The 23,082-nt window shown below is 49.3% G+C and overlaps 1 protein-coding gene across 5 annotated transcripts in view; it reads left to right on the top strand.

The window, feature by feature from the left end:
- The window catches only part of SALL1 (spalt like transcription factor 1), a 16,320-nt gene extending 4,436 nt beyond the window's left edge, over positions 1–11,884 (top strand). For 4 of the 5 annotated variants that reach the window (XM_040498006.1, XM_040498008.1, XM_040498005.1 and 1 more), the window contains 2 exons: positions 5,706–9,139; positions 10,288–11,884. In XM_040498006.1, coding sequence (XP_040353940.1) covers positions 5,706–9,139; positions 10,288–10,728 — 3,875 coding nt within the window. In that variant the 3' untranslated portion in view covers positions 10,729–11,884. Of the gene's footprint in view, positions 1–4,398; positions 4,755–5,705; positions 9,140–10,287 lie in introns of all 5 variants that reach the window. The other variant, XM_040498009.1, reaches the window with a different exon arrangement.
- The last annotated feature ends 11,198 nt before the right edge of the window (positions 11,885–23,082 follow it).

The following is a 23,082-nucleotide window of genomic DNA, read 5'->3' as shown; positions in this document are numbered from 1 at the left end:
TGTGTGTGTGTGTGTGTGTGTGTGTGTGTGTGTGTGTGTGTGTGTGTTTTGGGGTTTTCTTCCTTGGGTGGTGGTTCTGAGATTCAAGTAACTGCAGGGATGGCCCCATTCAGACTCCATTCATTTATTAAAGTATTGTGGCCCTCCGCTTTTTCAAGGAAAAGAGAATATTGGAAGAAAGATAAAAACCTCACAAACTGGAGATAAAACACTGACTCATATAAAGTATCATAAACATTCCTCTTATTTATATGAATAATGAAATTCTATTATTTACCAAAGTAATTTACTCATTGTGAGCAGCTTAATGGCAACACATTGATTTCTGGGCCCAAAAGGTTACAGAGAACTATAATTAATTGCTTTTTTTTGAAAAACCGACACCTGCAAGATAAGGCAGTTGGAAAGAATTCATGGGTAATCAGGCCTATTTTAAGTTTGTGGCATAATGGAAGATTCTGGGTGAGAAAATGCAGTTTTGGGGGGATTTGCTTCGGGCCGCAGATACTTTCTAAAAATGGCAAAACCACACACAACAAGCAAAGTGTAGTGGGGCACGAGAGACTGGATGCAAAAGTAAATCTGTGATAGTGAACAGCTCGTGGTTTCTTGTACATCAAGTTTCTCCTATGGTTTATAGGTGCAAGTGCCAATTTGTAGGTTATTCTTTGGGGACTTTATTTCACTTCTGCGTTTGCAGGTAGCAGTTCATCTCCACCCAGAGCCCTTTAGAAGGCAGAGACCCACATCTCTCATGTGGGGATCTCAGTGCGAGTGCGAGAGATCCGCTCCGACTCGCAGTTTGCTAAGTTTGTTGAAATGGTTAAAAGCCAAGCTCATAACCGGAACAAAGTCCTCGTGCGGTCTTAATTCGGTGTTTCTGAGACCTGTCCTGGTACAGCCAGCCACGTCGTCCAAAATATTCTTCGATTACCAAAGCCGCAGTGATTTAGCAGTTTAGCAAAGATGGTAAATTATCCTAAGCCCCAGCACCCCTCCCCCCGGCAGAAAAAAGTGTGTGTGCCAGGCTTTACAAAAGCTAATGTGTCGAGCTGTTTTAACCTTTGCTAGCCTCCTCCCATGCAGAGGTGACAAGGTCCAGATCATAATATGTCCTTCAGTATCTTCCCAGTGACCCCCAAATTCAGTCTTCCTGGTCACTTAGCAGGAAGTTAGCAGTTTATTTTAGTTTCACCTTATCAGCTTGGTGTCTTTTCCTAACCTTATTCCCCTGTCACCCTCAGATGCCAGACCCCCAAAGGGGAAGATTGACAGGTAGTTCCCATAGCTCAGCTTTACCCTCAAACAACAGGGATTTAGTTTCTTGTGCCTTTGCCAATGTTTATGTAGTCAAAGTTGAGATCTCGCCTTAAGGAGTCTCTCTTTTTACGCGTCACTGGAATAGGAAAGCCACAAAGAAGTTTTTGAACAAAAACCCTTGCAACTGGAACCCCATCTAGCGTTCAGTTTGATTCATCCGAGGGGAAGACATTTTCCCCCAACACAGATTGTGTACGTTAGGTGGGCTTGTATCACTGTTTAAAAAGGCGTGTCTGGACCGTGTCGTTATTTTTTTCCAGAGCCTTCGCTTGTAGTCTTCCACTCAAGGATCCACTAATCCCGGCCAGAACACGGAGGGAATTGAAGCGGGCCAGTAAATGTGTCATTTGGTTGCATATCACACAGAGGAAACTTCAGACATTACGGAGAATATACAGAGCATATGTGGCAGTGTTTAAAATTTCTGTGGCATCTTGAGCTGGACATTCAGGTGGAGGCTTTTCCCAGATCGGTGCAGAACAATAATGATGATAATAAAAAGGTGAAAGACCAATCAGTCAGAAACGGTGCTGATGGCCTCTCCAAATGGGTCTCCGGGAAAGAACAGCCTGTTAAAATTATAGGCTCCACAATCCCAATCACGAGGGGTTCCATTAAAAACGTTAATGTGATCTTAAGGTAGTGGAAAGTAAAGGGAAGGATCTTTTCTGAAGAGCTCCAAAAAAGAAAACTAAATGTGGTAGAATAGGGTTGTTTTGTTTTGTTTTGTTTTGTTTTTTTCCTGGCTTGGCTAAACCTTGCCGTGTGGGGCATAGTTTTATTTTTGTTTTCACAGTAGACAGATACACTGGAACACTTCCATTTTCTGCCTCCTGTTCTGCAATGTTTGGTTGAGATGATGAAAAACTGACAAATTTGAATTGGGGGTCAAGTACCTAAATAGTACGAGAACTGAAACATCCGGGGTTTTAGCATAAACTGAATGGAGCTACAAGTTCACCCCCTTATCCTCTAAAAAAAAAAAAAATCCCAGAAAAATGCCAGAGATCTTTGTGTGTGTGCATACTCAGAAAACTACTACTTCTTAAATTTTTCCTTTGTGACTGGGATCATAAAATTAATTTGGATGCAAAACCCATAGAGAAGGAACTGGAATGCTATTTTCACCATAGCACAGGGAACAAGGCAACTGTATTTACTATAATGGGATCACCAGTTGCAATCCTGTGTAACAGATTATTGAGAAACAAGATAGCAGCCGGTCAGAAAAATGAATTGGAACACATTTGTGTGTGTGTGTGTGTGTGTGTGTGTGTGTGTGTGTGTGTGTGCGTGTGTGTCTTACAACTTAAAATACTCCTTTTGGTAGTTAAAGATTCAAACTAGTCCTCATGTTTTGTCTTTGTTGCTGTTGAGCGTCTTTGTTGGAGTTCAGTTCAGAATGCAGATACATTTAAAGTTAAGAGCTATTACAGTACAGCGACACCTGCTTTTGAAATAAATCAAAATAGATACCAGAATTTTTTTTTTTTTTTTTTTTTTGGTGTTCATAAACATCCGGAAATTAAATTAGTTGACTCGGCAGTGGAATCACATGTCAGCTTATTAAAATGTTGTGAAAATCCAAGCTGAAACATAGGCAGCTTTTTAACACCGTCTTTCTTCGAAGCAAGCAGGCATATTTTTAAGCACCTCTATTTTCCGTCCAGTTAGCACGGCCCGAAATACAAAAATGTTCAGGTTGGAAAAACTTGAAAATTCTCAAGTGAGTCTTGAAGCAGCCCAAATGTAGAATTCAAGCCCAGGAAAGTAATAATCAGCGAAATCCTGTAAAGTAAGCTTCTTTTCATTTTGTCTATATATTATGAGAATATCAGATGTTTGCAAGTTATAAAGAATTAAAATGCCCTTTAATCGTGAACACAGATGTGCTAAATATTTGAAGGCAACTACATTGTAATGTGTACAATTGATGAAGTCAGTTTTCTGATTTCCCTTGCTAGTTATTTAGTCCTGAATCTGTCATTATTTGTCTAAGCCCAGCTGACCAAGCAAAACTGTGTTTTAAAGTGGCTTTATGTTTTGATAAATGTGAGCTGGTTGAAAAGTATTTTCCACTGAATGCAGAGCTTAATAGAACATGCTGACATAATAGTTTTAATGCATTTTGTTGAAAATGTGTGAGCAAACAGAATAGCTTTTGTTCCTTCATAATTGGCTGTAAAAGTAGATGGAAACATAACCATTACATATGGAAATGTGCAAAGAGAAAGAAATAACATTTCTGTTGAATATATTAGGAATTGCATTTCCTAGTTTAAAATAAGCATCTGAAATGGATGCATCATTTAAAATTGGTTGTCAAAATAAGAAGCTTTAAACAGAATTTTTGTCACATTATTTTTGTCCCAAGTTAAGCGACGTAACTGCGGCGAATTTCCTTTAATATTTTGTTTACATTATTTTAAGGCAGGGAGAGAGACAGAAAGTGCTTAAAACAGCACCTTGAATGTGCACAGGAACCCGGTGCCAATTAAGATGATTAAACATTAAATTAAAACTGAATCATTATTGGTATTTTCTGCCACAGCCAAGATTTGTTTGGTATTGTTAGTGCATTTTGCTGCGTACCCTTGTGGAGATTAAAAGATGGGTGTTGTTAGAAAAGCTAGCTTGTTGAGTATAACTTAGCTACTCAGATAACACTCACAGTGAATAAAGTGTGCCTGCATTTGGCATACTTCACCCGGGTTCCTCATCAACTCGGGCACCACGCAAGGCCAATAGAGTTAAAGGAATTTCCAGAAGTTAGTATTTAGGTATTAATTGTATTTTCCGGAATGCAAAACTACTGAAGCTTTTTAGGATGTTTACTACAAAGAGGCAAATGGCTGACCCTTAGGAGCTGCCTCCTACGTTTACCGAAGAAGCAACATTTTGAGTTGGTATTTATTCATATTTGCAATTAGTTTTTTTCTTTCCCCCCCCTGCAAGTTTTCTTGGGAGATTCAATTTGGAAGTCATGGAAACTAACTATTATCTGATTCAGTTCTGCAGAAAAGCATGCAGGGAGGTAATCCTTGAATTAAACAGTTTTTTTTTTTTTTTTTTTCACAGCCTTCGGAGATGACCACACACCATTTGTACAACAGAAGTTGGTGTTCCCCATGCTGGGCAAACAATAAGGCTCCATCCTGTCTTTGAATAGGATGTTAGCTTGCCGTTGGAGATTTTTATGTTTAATTTACAAATGGATCTTAGTGAGAAGAAATCTGAGCAACCAGTGGAAACAAACATGAAATAAAGGGATTTTTATAATGAAAGGTTCAGGACAATCTGTTAAACAATTGATAACACCGAATAGCCAACTGTTTTTAAAGGCATTCAGACAAGGAGAATGGCACAGCATTTGCAAACTCGAAACCTTCCCCTTAACTGCACATCCTTCTATAAGTTGATGTTGAATCAGAAATGTAAATCTTCTGCCAGTTTTTTATAGATACGGAGAGCACTCTTGATGAAATATTTAGAGGCGTAACGTTGCCATTTGGAGCACAATGGCATATATAAGTTGAACGGTGGAGTGGTAGCCAGGGTTGCATTCTTTAATTTTAAAAATAAACATGCCACGGGGTGATATATGGGTGCCAGGCAGGCCTTGTAACGGATTATGATCACTGTGTTTCTCTTCGTTGTGTCTGTGTGTGTGTGTGTGTGTGTGTGCGCACGCGCGCGTGTGCGCGTGTGTGCGCGTGCGTGCGCGCTGCTTTCTTGTTTGTATTCAACTGAGTCTTGAGCAGCCTGGAGGATTTGTTACTGGTGTGGCTAAAGCGTGTTTGTCACGGGTAGGCCTCGGCTCAGGTTCTAGGTAGGGGCTGGAGGTGATTTTTAAGTTGTCAGCCCTCAGCTTGGTGATCCGCGTTTCTCTCCCGTCCCTTGTCAACAACTGATTGGAATCTGAATGACTACAAATTAGTTTAGTGACAGAACAAACTGTCACAGATATCTCTGAATCAGTTGAAAATGAATAAGGTTGACAGAAACTCAAGAGCCTAATAAGTCCTCAGAATGGTTGCTGGACCCTCTCTGGATGAGTAGACAATAAGGTGTATAAAATATTGGAAATCAATAGTGGCCTATGGAATTGCATTATGCACTGATGTCTTCAGTTCGCAGTATTTTATATTTTGATGGATTATCTGAAGACCGTGGCTATCTGAGATGCCGGATGGATAGGGATTCCTCCACACCCCTAAGATTTAATTGTGAACGTTCTTGGGTAGTATCGACTGCTTTTCCAGGGGCAAGAGTGTTGAGTTTGGAAGACAGAAAACAATGGATCAACCTCCCTCTTGTTGCGAAGGCGCGGGTGACCCTGTGTGGCCCGGCCCCCTTTCTAACCCTGCCCCTTTTGATGTTTGCAGGAGACGCAGAGAAAGGTCAACCAAATCGCACCACCAAGAGCAAGGACGCCCACGTGTGTGGCCGGTGCTGTGCCGAGTTCTTTGAGTTATCGGATCTTCTCCTCCACAAGAAGAACTGCACTAAAAATCAATTAGTTCTCATCGTCAATGAGAGCCCGGCCACCCCGCCCGACACCTTCACTCCCAGTCCCCCTCCCGACAACCCCGACGAACAAATGAATGACACCGTGAACAAAACGGATCAGGCCGACGGCGGCGACCTTCCGGAACACGGCGGACGCGACAGGGAAGAGTCCATGGAGGTGGAGGCCCCGGTGGCGGCTAACAGAGGTGGCGGTGGCGCCCTGGGGGGGGGCGGGAGCGGGGTCACCCCAGGCTGCAGCGGCGGCCCCTCCACAGGTACCTCAGCGATCACAACCTCTCTACCTCAACTCGGGGACCTGACGACACTGGGCAACTTCTCCGTGATCAACAGCAACGTCATCATCGAGAACCTGCAGAGCACCAAGGTGGCGGTGGCCCAGTTCTCGCAGGAGGCGAGGTGCGGCGGGGCCTCCGGAGGCAAGCCGGCCGTCCCGGCCCTCATGGAGCAGCTCCTCGCCCTGCAGCAACAGCAGATCCACCAGCTGCAACTGATCGAGCAGATCCGTCACCAAATATTGCTGTTGGCTTCTCAGAACGCAGACTTGCCAACATCTTCGAGTCCTTCTCAAGGTACTTTACGAACATCTGCCAACCCCTTGTCCACACTAAGCTCCCATTTATCTCAGCAGCTGGCGGCGGCAGCTGGATTGGCACAGAGCCTCGCCAGCCAGTCTGCCAACATCAGCGGTGTGAAACAGCTGCCCCCCCTCCAGCTACCTCAGAGCACTTCTGGCCACACCCTCCCACCCAACAGCGGCGCTTCCCCCAGCATTAACATCTTGGCGGCAGCGGTGACCACCCCGTCCTCGGAAAAAGCGGCTTCGAGCGCCGGCGCCTCCCACGCCAGCCACCCCGCAGCCTCGGCATCGTCGTCACCAGCTTTTGCAATAAGCAGTTTGTTAAATCCTGCGTCCAGTGCACTTCTACCTCAGCCGGCCCCCGCTAACTCGGTTTTCCCCAGCCCTTTGCCCAACATCGGAACGACTGCGGAGGACTTAAACCCCTTGTCCGCCTTGGCCCAGCAAAGAAAAAGCAAGCCACCAAATGTCACCGCCTTCGAAGCGAAAAGCGCTTCGGATGAGGCGTTCTTCAAACACAAGTGCAGGTTCTGCGCGAAGGTCTTCGGGAGCGACAGTGCCTTGCAGATCCACCTGCGCTCCCACACCGGCGAGAGGCCGTTCAAGTGCAACATCTGTGGGAACAGGTTCTCCACCAAGGGGAACCTCAAAGTCCACTTCCAGCGCCACAAAGAGAAATACCCTCATATCCAGATGAACCCCTATCCCGTGCCTGAGCATCTGGACAATATCCCCACGAGCACCGGCATCCCGTACGGCATGTCCGTCCCTCCGGAGAAGCCGGTCACCAGCTGGCTAGACACCAAGCCGGTCCTGCCCACTCTGACCACTTCGGTCGGCCTGCCGTTGCCCCCGACCCTCCCCAGCCTCGCACCCTTCATCAAGACCGAAGAGCCAGCCCCGATCCCCATCGGCCATTCTGCCAGCAGCCCCCCGGGCTCAGTCAAAAGTGACTCCGGGGCCCCCGAGGCGGCCACGCGAAACCCGGGCGGGCTCGCAGAGGAGGCCGAAGGGCCCCCCGCGCTACCCTCCGGTGGCAAAAGTGAGGACGGCACCGTGGCCCCCAGCTCCGCCCCGGCAGCCAGCGGCAGCTCTCTGAGCTCCCCGGCGGTGGCGACGGCCGACGGCGGCCCCGGGAGGGCCACCGCTTTCACCAACCCCTTGTTGCCGCTCATGTCTGAGCAGTTCAAGGCCAAGTTTCCTTTCGGGGGGCTCTTGGACTCGGCCCAGGCATCAGAGACCTCCAAGCTTCAGCAGTTGGTAGAGAACATTGACAAGAAGGCCACTGACCCCAACGAGTGTATCATCTGCCACCGGGTCCTCAGCTGTCAGAGCGCCCTAAAGATGCATTACCGGACGCACACCGGGGAGAGGCCCTTTAAGTGTAAGATCTGCGGCCGGGCGTTCACCACGAAAGGGAACCTCAAAACCCACTATAGCGTCCACCGTGCTATGCCCCCGCTCAGAGTCCAGCATTCCTGCCCCATCTGCCAGAAGAAGTTCACGAACGCCGTGGTCCTGCAGCAGCACATCCGGATGCACATGGGAGGTCAGATCCCCAACACCCCAGTCCCCGACAGCTACCCCGAGTCCATGGAGTCCGACACGGGCTCCTTTGACGAGAAGAATTTCGATGACCTGGACACCTTCTCCGACGAAAACATGGAGGACTGTCCTGAGGGCAGCATCCCCGATACGCCCAAGTCCGCGGACGCGTCCCAGGACAGCTTATCTTCTTCGCCTTTGCCCCTGGAGATGTCAAGCATCGCTGCTTTGGAAAATCAGATGAAGATGATCAGCGCCGGCCTGGCGGAGCAGCTGCAGGCCAGCCTGAAGTCCGTGGAGAACGGCTCCGTCGAGGGGGACGTCCTGACCAACGACTCGTCCTCGGTGGGCGGCGACATGGAGAGCCAGAGTGCGGGCAGCCCGGCCATCTCAGAGTCTACCTCTTCCATGCAGGCTGTGTCCCCGTCCAACAGCACCCAGGAGCTCCGCAAGTCCCCCGGCGCGGAGGAGAAGCCCCAGAGGGCAGTCCCGGGCGAGTTCGCCAACGGCCCGTCCCCCACCCCGGTGAACGGTGGGGCTCTGGATTTGACGTCCAGCCACGCAGAGAAAATCATCAAGGAAGATTCTTTGGGGATCCTCTTCCCTTTCAGAGACCGGGGTAAATTTAAAAATACTGCTTGCGACATTTGTGGCAAAACCTTTGCTTGTCAGAGTGCCTTGGACATTCACTACAGAAGTCATACCAAAGAGAGACCATTTATTTGCACGGTTTGCAATCGCGGCTTTTCCACAAAGGGTAATTTGAAGCAGCACATGTTGACACATCAGATGCGGGACCTACCATCACAGCTCTTTGAGCCCAGCCCCAACCTCGGCCCCAATCAGAACTCGGCGGCGATCCCCGCCAGCTCGTTGTCATCTCTCATCAAGACAGAGGTCAACGGCTTCGTGCACGTCACGCCTCAGGACAGCAAGGACACCTCCACAGGTCACGTCCCCTCTGGGCCTCTGTCCTCCTCTGCCACGTCCCCAGTTCTGCTCCCGGCTCTGCCCAGGAGAACCCCCAAACAGCATTACTGTAACACGTGTGGCAAGACCTTCTCCTCGTCGAGTGCCCTGCAGATTCACGAGCGAACTCACACTGGAGAGAAACCCTTTGCTTGCACTATTTGTGGGAGAGCTTTCACGACAAAAGGCAATCTGAAGGTACCTCACTCTGTCTGTCCCTCACACCCCACCACCCCCCTGCCCCCACCCGCCCAGCCAGCCAGCAGCCCCGATAACCACGCAGGGAGAGGGCGTTCTCGCCGGGGCACCTGCCGCACGTGGCCCACCGCGGCCAGGCGCCCGCGCGGGTCAGGGTCGGGGCAGGTGTCTCGGGGCGGGCCGCAGCCTGCTGGACGTGAGAGCACATTGAATAATTTGGTGCCCCAGCGAAGCAGCTGCCCATCTCTCGCTGTCTCGCTAAGTGCACCAAATGAATTGCCTCACCTACCAAGTGCGACAGCCCGGCGTTGCCATGGGGTATTGATTAAAGACCTCCACGTGGCCTGCGAGCAGCCCGTATCACTTAATAATTACAGTCCTCCTCGGCGGATGCATCTGTTTTTCACAAGTATGCAGCCCAGCGTGGCTTGCTCTCCTAAAAACCATCACGTCACTGCTCGGCTAAATGGGTATTATGATAATTGATTATACATTTCCTCCCGATATGTGTTGGAAATAAAGCAAATATGCTTAGGTTCTAGAGCAACAGTTGAGTGCTCTCACTGTGTACATTTTTTGTTGACAGAGTATCTCTCTAGAGATCGCTGCCAGTAATGTGAGATGAATAATTACTTTCTGGCTCTTTCTCGCCACGCACGGGCCCTGCGATGGGCAATCTGCGAGGGGTACTTTCTTCCCATCTGCAGAGGACGTTTATAGGGTAAAGGGTGTCAGATACAATACTTACCATTGCAATGAGAGTGGACATAACAATTCTAACCCTGAAAGGAGCTATCTGCGACAGACTGGCCTGCTGGAGGCCATTATAAACTAAATACGGGTAATAAAAAAAGAGTAAGTAAGGCCGGCATCTTTGCCCAGGAAGAGGGAAGGCGGCCCAGGGCTGGGGAGAAGCGAGCGCGTTATTAGGAGGCGGCCGGAGTGGACAGCTCCCGTCACCTTCTCCACTATCTGGCGCTTAATAAGAATAGACATGTAGGCCACTTGCTTTGTCGGGTGTTGGGATATGAGCGGAGACAGATTCAACTATTAAGCTTCTCCCTTCCTCTCTCTCTCTCTCTCTCTCTCTCTCCCTTTTTTTTTTTCTTTGCCCCCTTCCCACCCCCGCCCCTTTGCCCGCCTCTCAGGTACACATGGGCACTCACATGTGGAATAGCACGCCTGCACGACGGGGTCGGCGGCTCTCTGTGGATGGCCCCATGACATTTCTAGGAGGCAATCCTGTCAAGTTCCCAGAAATGTTCCAGAAGGATTTGGCGGCAAGGTCAGGAAGCGGGGATCCTTCCAGCTTCTGGAATCAGTATGCAGCGGCACTCTCCAACGGGCTGGCGATGAAGGCCAATGAGATCTCCGTCATTCAGAATGGCGGCATCCCTCCAATTCCTGGAAGCCTCGGCAGCGGGAGCAGCTCACCTATTAGTGGGCTGACGGGAAATCTGGAGAAGCTCCAGAACTCAGAGCCCAGCGCTCCGCTGGCCGGCCTGGAGAAGATGGCCAGCAGTGAGAACGGAACCAACTTCCGTTTCACCCGCTTCGTGGAGGACAGCAAAGAGATTGTCACAAGTTAAAGCAACCCTGGCTGGAGAAATAACAACCCCCTTCCAGAAGGAGACCCACTGTTGCCTCCGGGGGGGGGCGCACCCCTTCCCTCCTGGTTCCCCCAGATCTATGAACTACAACATGATGAAGACATTCTTTTGTATTTTGTTCAACTTCTAGAGTTATAAGAAAGCTTATTTATTAGTGATATAACCTTGCTTTGCAAACAGAATGCAAGCGTTAACTTTGGTCTTCTGTATTTTGGACTAAATACTAATTGACTAGAGCGCTGTAACATTTATGGCAATCACAAGTTGCCCTGCTAGGCGGTCTTAATCTGGCATTAACTTATTTTCTATATCCGGTTTAATATGAATCTGGTGTTAATGCAATGCCTCAGTGATGCATTAGATCTCTAATAAAGTCTGTATATAAATGTACACTTTGATCCTGCTGGGAAATTTTATCAGCAAACACATTGTCTAATCTTTCTAAACAAATTTAAGCAAAGGACTGGAAGTACAGACTGATCAATGTGGTTCTTTGAAAGGTTTGGGGTTTTTTTGTTTCGTTTTATGGTTTTTTTGGTTTTTTGGGTTTTTTTTTTTTTTTACTCTAAAATTCAACCTGCTTTTTTTTTTTTTTTTTTTTTTGGTAGATTTAACCATTTCCGTTTTGAACTGCGATTTGTATTGTGCTTTTTACTTGAGTCGTCCTCAATGTTGATAAGTTTCTGTACAGTAATAAGCACGCAGAATTCTTTAGAGAAAATACAAGTGTTGTTTTGGTAGTTGAAACTGAGACGTAACATTTTGCCTTGTAGGTATATTCACAATAGAAAATTTGTGCTGGAATTTCACAATGCTGCTAAGTATAGCATCTTGAACAACCTTCAGTGGAGAAAATGTAGATGCTCTTGTATATACAATAAGAAATATCACTTTCATTAAATTGTACATATGTTCCTTACAAGAGCAAATGCTTCTTCTTGATCAAGAGAGCAGGTATAGTGTTCGTTTATTTTGTATTAGGTATGGAAGGAAAAAATTGGACTGTTACATGCACTTTCTTGGAAAGTTGAAAGGAAAGGGGGGGGTCCAATTTCTTTAACATTTAATACTTACTAACAACAGAGATACTGTAATTTTACTCAAGTAATCAAATACATTTTTTTTTTGCAACAGATAAAACAAAATACCGTGTCTGTGTTTTTAGAGTGCATTTCTATGTAGCCAGGGCCCGAAATGTATTTTAACATTTCCCCGGGCACTAGTAAGTAGTCTATGTGAGTGTGTATCTCTCTCTCTCTCTCTCTCTAAATAAGGAATTGTAAAAGGCGTCACAGAAACAGGTTTGCATGGCCTGTGGATTTTTTTTCTTTTCCTTTCTTTTTTCTTTCTTTCCTTGTTTTCTTTTTCATTTGGAGGATCTCAGTATTTTCCCAGTTCTCTATGGCTTGTTTGGGCACAGGGCTCACACCCCTCCCCCCCCCCCCCCAGGAAAAAAACCCCAGGAAAAATGAAAGGAAATAAAAAGTGGTTATGTTAACCGGCACATGTGGCCCATTTAGACTTCAGGTTTATTTCAAGTATGTTGATTTCTCTTCCTTTGATTCAGTTGCTTTTTTCAGGCAGGGAGAGAGAACTTCCCCATGCGGGGGCGGGGGGGGGGGGGGGGTTATATAATCTGACTCTGAAACTAGGCCTCAACCCAGAGAGGTCAACATGTTCTTTAATTAGGCTTTCAAACATTTAAACACACATAAGTATTTGAAAGAAAAAGTCCAATAAGATTTGAGCATTTCATCATCAAAATTCAATCTGATTCTTCCTCTCTCCCTTTTATTATAGGGGAAACATGTTTTCTTCCTGAGCACTATTTTGGGGTGAGCAAACGGACAGGGTGGAAGTTAGTGTCTACAGGGGTCTGCGATTTGTTTCTTTCAGGGAGGTGGTGAGCCGCCTGCAGCCGGTGGCCCTGCGCCCAGGTAAGGGACACGCTTCGGGTCGCCTCCCACTAGAAGTCTGCACTGGGACGCAGGCCACTCCAAGCTGTGTGGCTCAGCTTGGGGGCCCAGGCCAGGACAACGGGCGCCCCCAAAGCAGGAGAGCATGCGCGTGGGGCTGTGCTCAGAGTCCGGGTGTGCGGAGATCTGCCCGATACTTCACCGCGCGAACACTGAGGGACTGCACCTCCGCGGTCCCGGCTACGCGCCCCAAGACAGACGCCTTTGCTCAAGAGTGGGGACGCCAGGGAAGGCCGCAGTTCTGGCCAGAAGCTCTTGTCCTACGCGGGCCAGAGGGGACGTTTCCGTGGCCGAGGGGGCGTCCTTCCCCTTCCTTCCCAAGCCTGGGCGCGGCGACGCGGGGGCGCCCCGGGCCGCGTGGCCTCAGGGTCGGGACGCTCCTCCCGGAAGCGGCCCCTGCGCCCCGGGCCGGCGCCTGGGGACAGACTGAGGGGATCGGAGCCGCGGGCCACCAAGAAGGGCGGGCTCGCAGTGCCCCCTGGGCGCACTGCGCTGCGGCGCCCCTGCGCCCCTCCCTCCGCTCCAGGGGGTGGGAGGGCCGCGGACTGAGCCCCGACAACCGTCCCAGGCGCACGCCCGCCGGCGGCCCCCGCTCGCCGCCCCCCAGCCCGGGACTCCCACCCGCCCGGCCGCCCGCGGGGTCAAGGCCCTGAGCCACCCCGGGCTGCGCGTCCGTTTCCGCGAGGCGGGCGGTCCGGGGCCGGGAGCAGGGCAGTTGTTTCTTTTTCCCTGCTCACCACCAACCTCCTCCCATCTAGGTTTTCTGGAAGGGAGTTAAGGGGAGCAAAGGCAACTTTTTGGTTAGACAGACTTCCCCAGGCAGCCGAAGCCCTTAACGGAAGGTCGGAGCCCTGGGGTCCCGGTCTCTGCCCCCCCCCCCCCCCCCCCCCTTCCCGGCGCCTTTGTCCCTGCCTCTCCATCTATCGATCCATGGACTATCTCTCTAACCTATTGATCATTACCTGCCCACTCGCCTTGCCCTTCATTTCCAATTCATTTCCAAATCGAGGATCCTCCTCGGCCCTCCTGCCCCCTCACTCTGCCATCCCTACACTCGGCCTTTGGGCTCAGCCCCGCAGAAGAGAAATGGATTCATATTTGTAAAGCAACACAGTTTCTTTTACGGCGGCCCACGTTAACGCGCCGCCACATCCCGCCCGCTGCCCCTTCTGACACTCGAGGTGCGTGGTGGCAGTTTGGAAACCAAGGGGGACCGAATTCCCTGGGTTGCTACCGCCCAGAATGATGATAGCGAAGTTGCCAACATTTTTGAACTAAAAATATTGACTTTGGTGACATGTGCCCCCCCACTTCCTTCTAAAAAAAAAAAATGTGAATTGGAAAAATATAGGAAAGTACAGCGAATAAGGGAACAAACCGCCTTGTGCCCATGGCTCAAATTTGCAATCGTTAGCAACTTGTCGGGGTTTCTTCTTCTTCTTTTTTTTTTTTTTTTTTTTTTTTTTGACTATGGTTTTCTTTTTCTCCCTTGTGTCTCTCTGTGTCACTGTCATTCTCTTATTCTCTTCCCTTCTTCTCTTGCCCCTTCTCTTCCTGTGTCGGTCTTTCCCTATATCCCTTTGTGTTTCTTCTTTCTTCCCCCTGCATGTGCACTGCGCTCCCCCATACACAACACAGACACGCACGCGCGTGGGCTTCCTTCTTTGTGGCAAATATTCTTGCAAGAGCAGTTTAGTGATTGACAAGGACCTGGGGAGGAATAAGGAAGAGAGAGACCAATCACAGACCCAAGCTGCCCAAGACACCCCGCCGGAGCCCAGGGGCTCTGTGGGAGTGGGGTGGAGTCAGGGAAGAAACAGGTTCCCGCAGATCAGTTAAGAGACACCTGAAGCTAACCCTCAGTTTTTGATTTTTCTATCTCAGTCCTCATGGGCCAGGTTTAGTCGAGTGACTTTCATAAATTGGGGGAAAGGGGGACAGGGGACAGTTGTTGGGTTGTTTTTTTTTTTTTTTTGAATTAGGAAAAGAGTTCATACAGAAAATCCGAAATGATTTGCAGTTGACATAAACTTCTCGCCGTAGATTATTTGCTTATTGTTTTTGGCGTGTTGTGAATGTCAAGAATGAGAGAGCCTAAAAGGGAGAAAAAAAGGTGGGAGAAAAGAAAAAGGTCCCACTCTGTTAAAATCTTAGCAGCCCTGCTAGAAAAATAAAGCATCGGAACCTTAACTAAGAGTCACACACTCTACCCCGAGTGAAACAAATGTCAGAGGGGTAACAAAGTGGGAAAAAATGCAAAGTGAATTTCAAAGGGTTGCCCAGTAAAGCGCAATCTGAGATTCACAGAAAGTGGAGACGACGGATAAGACAGGAATTAGGTCATCTCGTCCAGACCCCAGGAAATATGTTTAGATCAAAGCCTGCTCCGTGAGAATAAACAAAACAGGGCCCATTGGGCCCTACCAATATTTTCATGTCCGTGCTAAGAGCTGCTAATCTAACTGGCTGTATTTGATGACAGGGGGGGTAAAAATCACAACTGTAAAAATGACTAAGTAAAAAAAAAAGTCCTCTCAACTATAATAGGAAGATAAAGATTTAGATTTGAGCTAAAAAGTAACAAGATCCAGGCCCCAGATCAACACAAACTTCCTGGAATTTTCGCACTAACTAAATTATCTAATCTCAAACCTATTGTTTGTCCTCTCACCGCCCCCCCCCCCCCCCCCCCCCAACCCATGCAATCGAGTATACCAGATGATTTACATAAAAAATTGTTAAATTGTAACTGCGGTCTCAAAGCATGGGCAGGAGGCCGACTTTTCGGGTTCACTTACTTTACATTCCTTAAGGACCTACCCCCCACTAACCCCACTGTCGCCTGCCCCCACCCCAGGCAGTTGTTGGGGGTCCCATGCTGGCCTTTATTGTTACGGATGGTTCTTTAAGGCCAGTCTTCTGAGTGTGGGCTCTTTCCACTGAGGGCTGATAGACAGAGCTTCTGTCATAGAAGCCAGGCTTGGGGCCACACCATTCAGCAGCCCCTCATATTTTAGCAGCTAAGCCCAAGGACTGTGTAAGGCTTTCTTTCACAGCGGAGTTGATCGCCTTAAACCAACTGCCAGGGAACATTTGATAGATAGAAACATCCAGAAACGGGACAGGAAATCCCAGAGAAGGAAAATTCACCCAGGCTAAATCCTGGGTTGTAGTTCCTTGCTGAGCCTGGTTTCCTCTTAACTGTTTAAACATGTGATTTGGCTCTACTTGTGTTTCTACATCCATCTGAGCTCTCAAGTTTAACAAAGACTCAGGGACCGCCTGTCCGCCCCCTCTAAAGCCAGGGCGACGGGGGTGGGGCGTGTGACAGGCCTTTATAAACACCACCAGCAACAGGCCGTCTTATGTGTGGGGCCTGTGGCCACTCACCTTGCAGAGGGCAAATGCAGGATCGGCTTGTTACTTACCATCCGTGGAGGGCTTTGAAGACCCTGTTAGAGGCCCCACAAACGAATCCTTCCTTGTAAGACCCAGGGTAGGACCCCATCCAGCTTGCCAAGTGCAGCTGATTAGGGCCCCGATGCAGCGCAGGTGATTAGGGCCCGGATGCAGAGAGGTCAGAGGTCCCATCATCTTGGTGTAACCACAGCCACATCCAGTATGAGGCCTGGACAGTCACTTACAAACGTGGGTACACATGTACACGTGGCAGGGCCCCACTCCTGCTTGTAAGGGCCAGCAGCCTGTCTCACTGCTTCCATATTCAGAATGTGGGGGTGCTTCTACGTGGCCACTGTCACCAGATGACAAAACTGAGTCCCAGAGAGCAGAGAAGGGAACACCTGGACCCCAGGAGACCTGGAGCTGTCACTTGCTTGATAACCAGCTCCAGGGTGCAGGTCTGACTTGCCCTGCTCCGTGGACCACTTTCCCCACCTGCGCCACGATTTCCACCAATATTTCCAGTAGCTTCCATCGGACTCTTTACCATGTTCCCCGTTTCACATTATCAGAGTTCTGCTTCTCCTCTTACTTAGCTGATGATTTCATTTAAGTTACTCCCTTTTAAAAACTTAAGCATGTTTGTTTTCGAAGGAATAGGAAACACCGAATTTGACTCTCTTCAATAGTCTTTCCAGTCCCGTGCAGGAGAAATCTTACCATTCGTATCCACTCAGTGCTGTGCCCCAAATCCGAATAGCACCAACACATCCAGCTACTCTGTCCTTTCCTAATTTTCCAGCTGTCTCGTGTTTTAGACAAGTGTGAGGTCTGTGGGTCTTAGCGGGTTTTCTCCCCTGGTCGCCAACCCAACCCTCTGCTCGTCAGCACGCCTTGGCACTGGCCCAGTGTTTCTCAGACTGTGGGCTGGGACCCGCGAGTGCATTATAAAATCAGTCTAGTAGGTCATTATTTTTAAAACGTAGTTATTTTTAAAATGTAATAGGATAGGGGCGCCTGGGTGGCTCAGTCGGTTAGGCGTCCGACTCTTGATTTCGGTTCAGGTCGTGATCTCACTGTTCCTGAGTTCGAGCCCTGCGTCGGGCTCTGCACTGGCAGCACAGAGCCTGCTTGGGATTCTCTCTTACTCTCTGCCCCTCCCCTGCTCGCTCTCTCTTTCTCTCTCAAAACAAATAAACATTTCAAACATGTAATAGACTAGAAACTGTCAGGACACATCACACTGGAGAGTAGGGGTACGTAAGTAGTGTCCTACTCATTTCAGATGTGTGTGCGTGTGCATGTGCGTGGGTGTGCTAGGACACGTTGACAAACACACTCAGCATGGATTGCCATCAGAAAAGTTGGAAAGTCACTTACAAAGGCCCTGGGAAATTCGGTTCTCCCCTCTCTTTCTCAGCTGAAATCACGGCACCAGGGGCCTTAGAGGAGACCGGCAGTCAGGGGTGGGGTGAGGAACAGCGGCGTAGCCTAGATGTTCTCTGCAATTGCTCATCCCTTGGGCAGAGTTTTCTAGCTGCCACTCCCGCAAGAAAAGAGAGGCTAGCGGCCAGGCTCACGGGCCGGCCTGTGCGTGTTCCCCTCCTGGGCCGCTCCCCATGGAAGATGTTAAAAGCATTTTGCTGTAAAGGGGATTTCTCCCTAAAGGCGCACAGGAGTGCAAAAGAGAAAAACCAAGGCTGAGTACTGAAGCTTAATTGGTGTGCGGGAAGATCCCTCCCCCTCCCTCCCCCATTAAGATCTCTCCCCCAACCAGTGGTCATTGGGTCCTGGCTCTCAGGTACCTAAAGTCACTTCCCTTCAGTATCGTGCCATTTCTGAGCATCCTTAGTCACTGGGCTCACTGTGCAGCTTCCCGTGGCCTAACAGTATGTGGTCCTGAGCAATCGTCCCTAGAAGAGTCCTTTCCAGAAACACCGCTCAGGTAGGGAGGTTGTCTGTGGACTTCACCAGAGATCTCACGTTTTTTTTTTTTTTCAATTTTTTTTAACGTTTATTTATTATTGAGAGACAGAGAGAGACAGAGCATGAGCAGGGGAGGGGCAGAGAGAGAGGGAGACACAGAATCCAAAGCAGGTTCCAGGCTCCGAGCTGTCAGCACAGAGCCCAACGCGGGGCTCAAACTCATGGACCGTGAGATCATGACCTGAGCTGAAGTCGGGCGCTCAATTGACTGAGCCACCCAGGCGCCCCAACAAAGATCTCATTCTAACAGACACCTGCATGTACCTGTGAGCGCGCACACATTGACCGAAGTCTCCAGAGCTAGGAGGACCCGGGAAGGCGCTTCTTTGTATAGAAGTGAGTCTGAGAGCTGGGGCCTGAGTTATTGATATTTATCCTTCCCAATCTCAGTCCAGTGCTTCTAATGTAAATTCTGATAAAAAGAGTTGCTACGGTAGCTCACGGTTATGGGCACCAGTTTTGAAGAACGTTCCCACCGATCTCGGGAAAAGAGTAGAGTAGAGGCGACATGGAGCAGAGCCACCGCCCACCCCCCCACCCGCCAGATCCAACCTAGATCAGCCAAGCTCCCGCCTGCCTCCGTGCCTCAGTGAGCCCAGCTGAGCAGAGCCTACCCACACATCTGTGAGCATAGGTGGGTGTTGCTTTAACCCGCCGACCTTACAGTAGGGGGTTTCTTACTAACCATCGCTGGGGCCATCGTTAGCCATTTTTCTGAGATGTATTTAGTAATTATGAAATGTTAGATATCGTTTCAGGTGGCTTACTTGAATTAACTCATTTAATCCCTGTAAGGACGGCATGGGGTGGGTCCGATCGCTACGCCCATTTTATGGATAAGGAAACTGAGGTACAGAGAGATGAACTGAAATGCCTAAGGGCACACACCTGGTAAAGGGAATTTAAACCCAGACAGCCCCGCTCCAGAATACGCATGCTTAGCTTTTAACCACCATGCCACCTTTTCCCCCTGTCTCAAATCCTTCCACCTGCCAGGCCCAGAATTATAAAATAAATAAATCAGAATCTCTGCCGCCCTTCTCTTCTTCTACTCGGTTCACAGGTCTCCGGAGAGGCAGCCTCCTGCAGGATTCACAGGCAAGTGCTCTGCTCCCCAAACACCTGCTTTTGCTGGGAGAACCCTCTTGACCAGGGTGTTTCATCGTCAGCGTGCAGTGTAGACACAAATAGCAGGCATCCACACTAACTGTAAATCCACACGCTAATTCCGGTACCTCCCCTCCGTGAGCACTGGATGCTTTAAGCGTGTAATAATCATTCTCTCCCCTATAAAGACCTTGTTAATACTTACAGATCAAAATATTGTTGTATCTTTTCCATAGAGGAAATGATCCATCCACCTAGCGGGGTGGATGGATCCTCTTTCCCTCCCTCTTTCCCCTCTCTCATGGGAAAACAAATCAGCTGGCCTTCCGTTTCCTTTGCAGACACTACAAATCACGCAAACTTTCATGGGGCGGAGGCAGAATTTCATCTGATTTAGCACAGGGAAGAAACAGTTTGCAGGCAGGAGTGGCTGGTGTGTGCTTGTCTCCCTGTGCAGAGAAGGGATGACGTTCACGCTGTCTTACGTGCACGCAGCTGGATTTGAAAATCGCCGGAAGATCAAGGGAATGTTGAGGGAAGCGGTTAAAATTTTAGGAGGAGGGTCAGTCAGGTTTTCCTGATGGGAACGTGCTATGGGTGTAGAGAGAAGGACGGGAAGGTTGGGGGTGCTAATCTTTCTTCCCCCCCCCTGGGTGTCGACCCCCTGACTGGCTGGTGTATTCGTTTCCCAGGGCAGCTGTAACGAATAAAACAACAGAGACTTATTTGGTCACAGTTTCGGAGGCGGGAAGTGAGGCAAGGTGAGCCAAGTCCCCTCTGAAGGCCGTTGGGGAGAACCTGTTCCCTGCCTTTCTCTTAGCTTCCGGTATTGCCGGCCACTTTTGGTGTTCCTTCGCTTGGAGATGCGTCACTCCGATCTCTACTTCCAACGGTACACGAGCCACATGATGCTCTCCTGTGTGTCCTCACATCGTCTTCCCTCTGTGCGCCTTCTCTTATAAAGACACTGGTCGTATGGAGTTAGGGGCTGCCCTAAGGACCTCATCTGATCCTGATTACATCTGCAAAGACTATTTCCACATAAGGCCTCACAGGCAGATACCCAGGGCTAGCCGGGAGGCATCGCAGTAGCCCGGGTGAGGCACAAAGAGAAGCTGAGAGGAAAAACAAGGTGGAAGGAGCTTTGGGTATTTTTGAGCAGATTTCACAGCCTGGAAAAACCACAGTTCTCGGAGCTAAAAAGTCACCCAGAGGCCCTGGGTCACCAAGTGGAGACTCACAGGCTGACTTCGGCCTGCGTATGTGTTTTATTTGGCTCGCGAGGCATATTTAACAAATTTGAAAGCATTGCCAGCATTTGAAAGTCAGGAGATCTCATATAAAAGTTCAAATTTCCAGATTTTTTTTTTGCATGTCAAATGATCTAGTGTTCTCGCCTTCCCACATTTCAACAATTGGCTGGCACAAAGGTGTGACTGTCCCGTTTGGATGGAGCAAACCTGTTCCGGGCTTTTCTTCGGTTCTCACTCACACAGCTACCAGCCCGCTGGCCTCTGCACATACTTGACTTTTCTGCCTCGATGTGGTCCAGTCAGCTCATTTTGTAAGCGAAGAAAGGAAGGCCCAGAGACAGAAGTGCCTGGGCTGGGGGTGAATGCCACGCAGGTTAATCCCGGGGCAGGGGGGGGGAAGGTGGAAAGGCAGAAGGGCAGACCCCTTCCAAGTAAAGAGACGGAGATATCGAAGAGGGTAAACCACAGCAGAAAGGCATTTCGGGAGCAGGGATCCATCAGGAAGCAAATGTTTGGGTTCAGACAGGCCCCTGGATTTCCTGCAGACATTCTTGCTGGAAATGCTAGGTGGAAAAGGGGAAAGAAAGAACACGATGACTTGAAAAGGGGCTGCGGAGGCCAAAATAGATGTCCCCGGTCACCCTTTGCACGCCAGAGGCTTTGTGCTTTGCAAAGCGCATCCACATGTGTCATTTCCTTCAACCCTGCAGACGGAGCAGATGGCAACAGCATTCCCTTTGAACAGATGGGGAAGCCGAGGTCTAGACAGCTTACAGAGACCTTTCCCAGGGTTGTGTCCAAAGTGGCCGAGAACTACTTCAATCCAGCTTTTCTCCCCGCTAGCCCAGTGCTCTTTCTTTCTTTTTTTTTTTTTTCAACGTTTATTTATTTTTGGGACAGAGAGAGACAGAGCATGAACGGGGGAGGGGCAGAGAGAGAGGGAGACACAGAATCGGAAACAGGCTCCAGGCTCCGAGCCGTCAGCCCGGAGCCCGACGCGGGGCTCGAACTCCCGGACCGCGAGATCGCGACCTGGCTGAAGTCGGACGCTTAACCGACTGCGCCACCCAGGCGCCCCGCCCAGTGCTCTTTCTAATGAACCGGCTCTTTCCGGGAGGTGCCATTGCCCTCTGGCAAAGAGACTCTCCCACCTTTGAGTTTGGAAGGTTCAGTTCAGACCCAGCCACAGCACAGGCTAAAAACAGGTTAGCTTTCCCCAGATCTACATGGAGTTATACACAGAGAGCAATCTCTAATGAACCACTTACCCTTAGCCTCCCTTCCTCTCCTCCCTCCCACCTTCTCTCGTTCCCTCCTTCATCAGATGGTTATTAATTAAAGCTTATTAAACTACGAAGCACCTCTAAGTGCCAGGCAGTTTGGTGAGCCCCAGGATTGCCCTCTGGTGCTCACAGAGCAGCGTGGAAGCCCACGAGTGCAGTGAGGTGCCCTGGGAGCCGGCACGCAGGACAGCAGAGTCTGGCCGCAGTGGGAGGGGAGCTCGGAGAGGGCTTCCCAGGCGCCGGGAATGTGCCTGCTGCTGGGTTCATTCATTTACTCATTCATTCTGTCAGTCGGTCGGTCAGTCGGACAGCATTCAGCGAACGCCTGCTCTGTGCTGGGCACTTGTTCTGGGTTCTGGGACACATCAGTGGCCAAAAGCAGAATGCATCTCTGCCTTGAGGTTGCTTGCACTCAGCCACTTTTCTAAAAGCTGTTGGACTACCCAAGTGGTATATTACCACGCCCTCACCACACCAACTGCCATAGAGATATTTGCACCCCGCATCACTAGGGCACAGAGAAAAGCAACAACCAGTGAGAGAAGGAGGCCAAACTGCCATTGGCTACGCCCTGAGTGACTGCATTTCCTGGGGCCTCTGCTTCCGGAAGCCCAGAGGCCAGGAGAGCCCTCCCGCTAAAGAAGTCCTACAGGTTTTGGGGCGCCTGGGTGGCTCAGTCGGTTGAGCGCCTGACTTCAGCTCAGGTCATGATCTCGCGGTCTGTGAGTTCGAGCCCCGCGTCGGGCTCTGTGCTGACGGCTCAGAGCCCGGAGCCTGTTTCGGATTCTGTGTCTCCCTCTCTCTCTGCCCCTCCCCACTCTCACTCGGTGTCTCTCTCTCTCAAAAATAAATAAACATTAAAAAAAAAAACATTTAAGGAGGAACAAAGACCAAACGAAATCCAAAACTGTATTCATTAGGAAAGTGTGCAAGACAGAGGAATTTTATGGGGTAATAGAAGAACACGTAGATGTTCGCACAAAGTAAATGATACACGTAAAGTATTACGAAGCATCCCGGGGAAGAGAAAGAGGGAACACGAGAAAAGATTTATGATTGTCAAAAATTAATGACATCAGTTCTATTGATACGATAGTGTTTGTATTTCTTTGCCACACATATTTTTTAAAATATTTGTACAATACTAGTATATCATAATAAATATTTATGCTTGGTTGCTTTAAGAAAGAACCTTTCCAGGGCGCCTGGGTGGCGCAGTCGGCTAAGCGTCCGACTTCAGCTCAGGTCACCATCTCGCGGTCCGTGAGTTCGAGCCCCGCATCGGGCTCTGGGCTGATGGCTCAGAGCCTGGAGCCCGCTTCCGAT

This window comes from Herpailurus yagouaroundi, unplaced genomic scaffold (genome assembly GCF_014898765.1).
Source record: "Herpailurus yagouaroundi ecotype Mexico unplaced genomic scaffold, PumYag 190, whole genome shotgun sequence".
Taxonomy (NCBI): domain Eukaryota; kingdom Metazoa; phylum Chordata; class Mammalia; order Carnivora; family Felidae; genus Herpailurus; species Herpailurus yagouaroundi.
The sequence above is the reverse complement of the archived record's forward strand: the minus strand, read 5'-3'. Positions and strand labels throughout refer to the sequence as shown.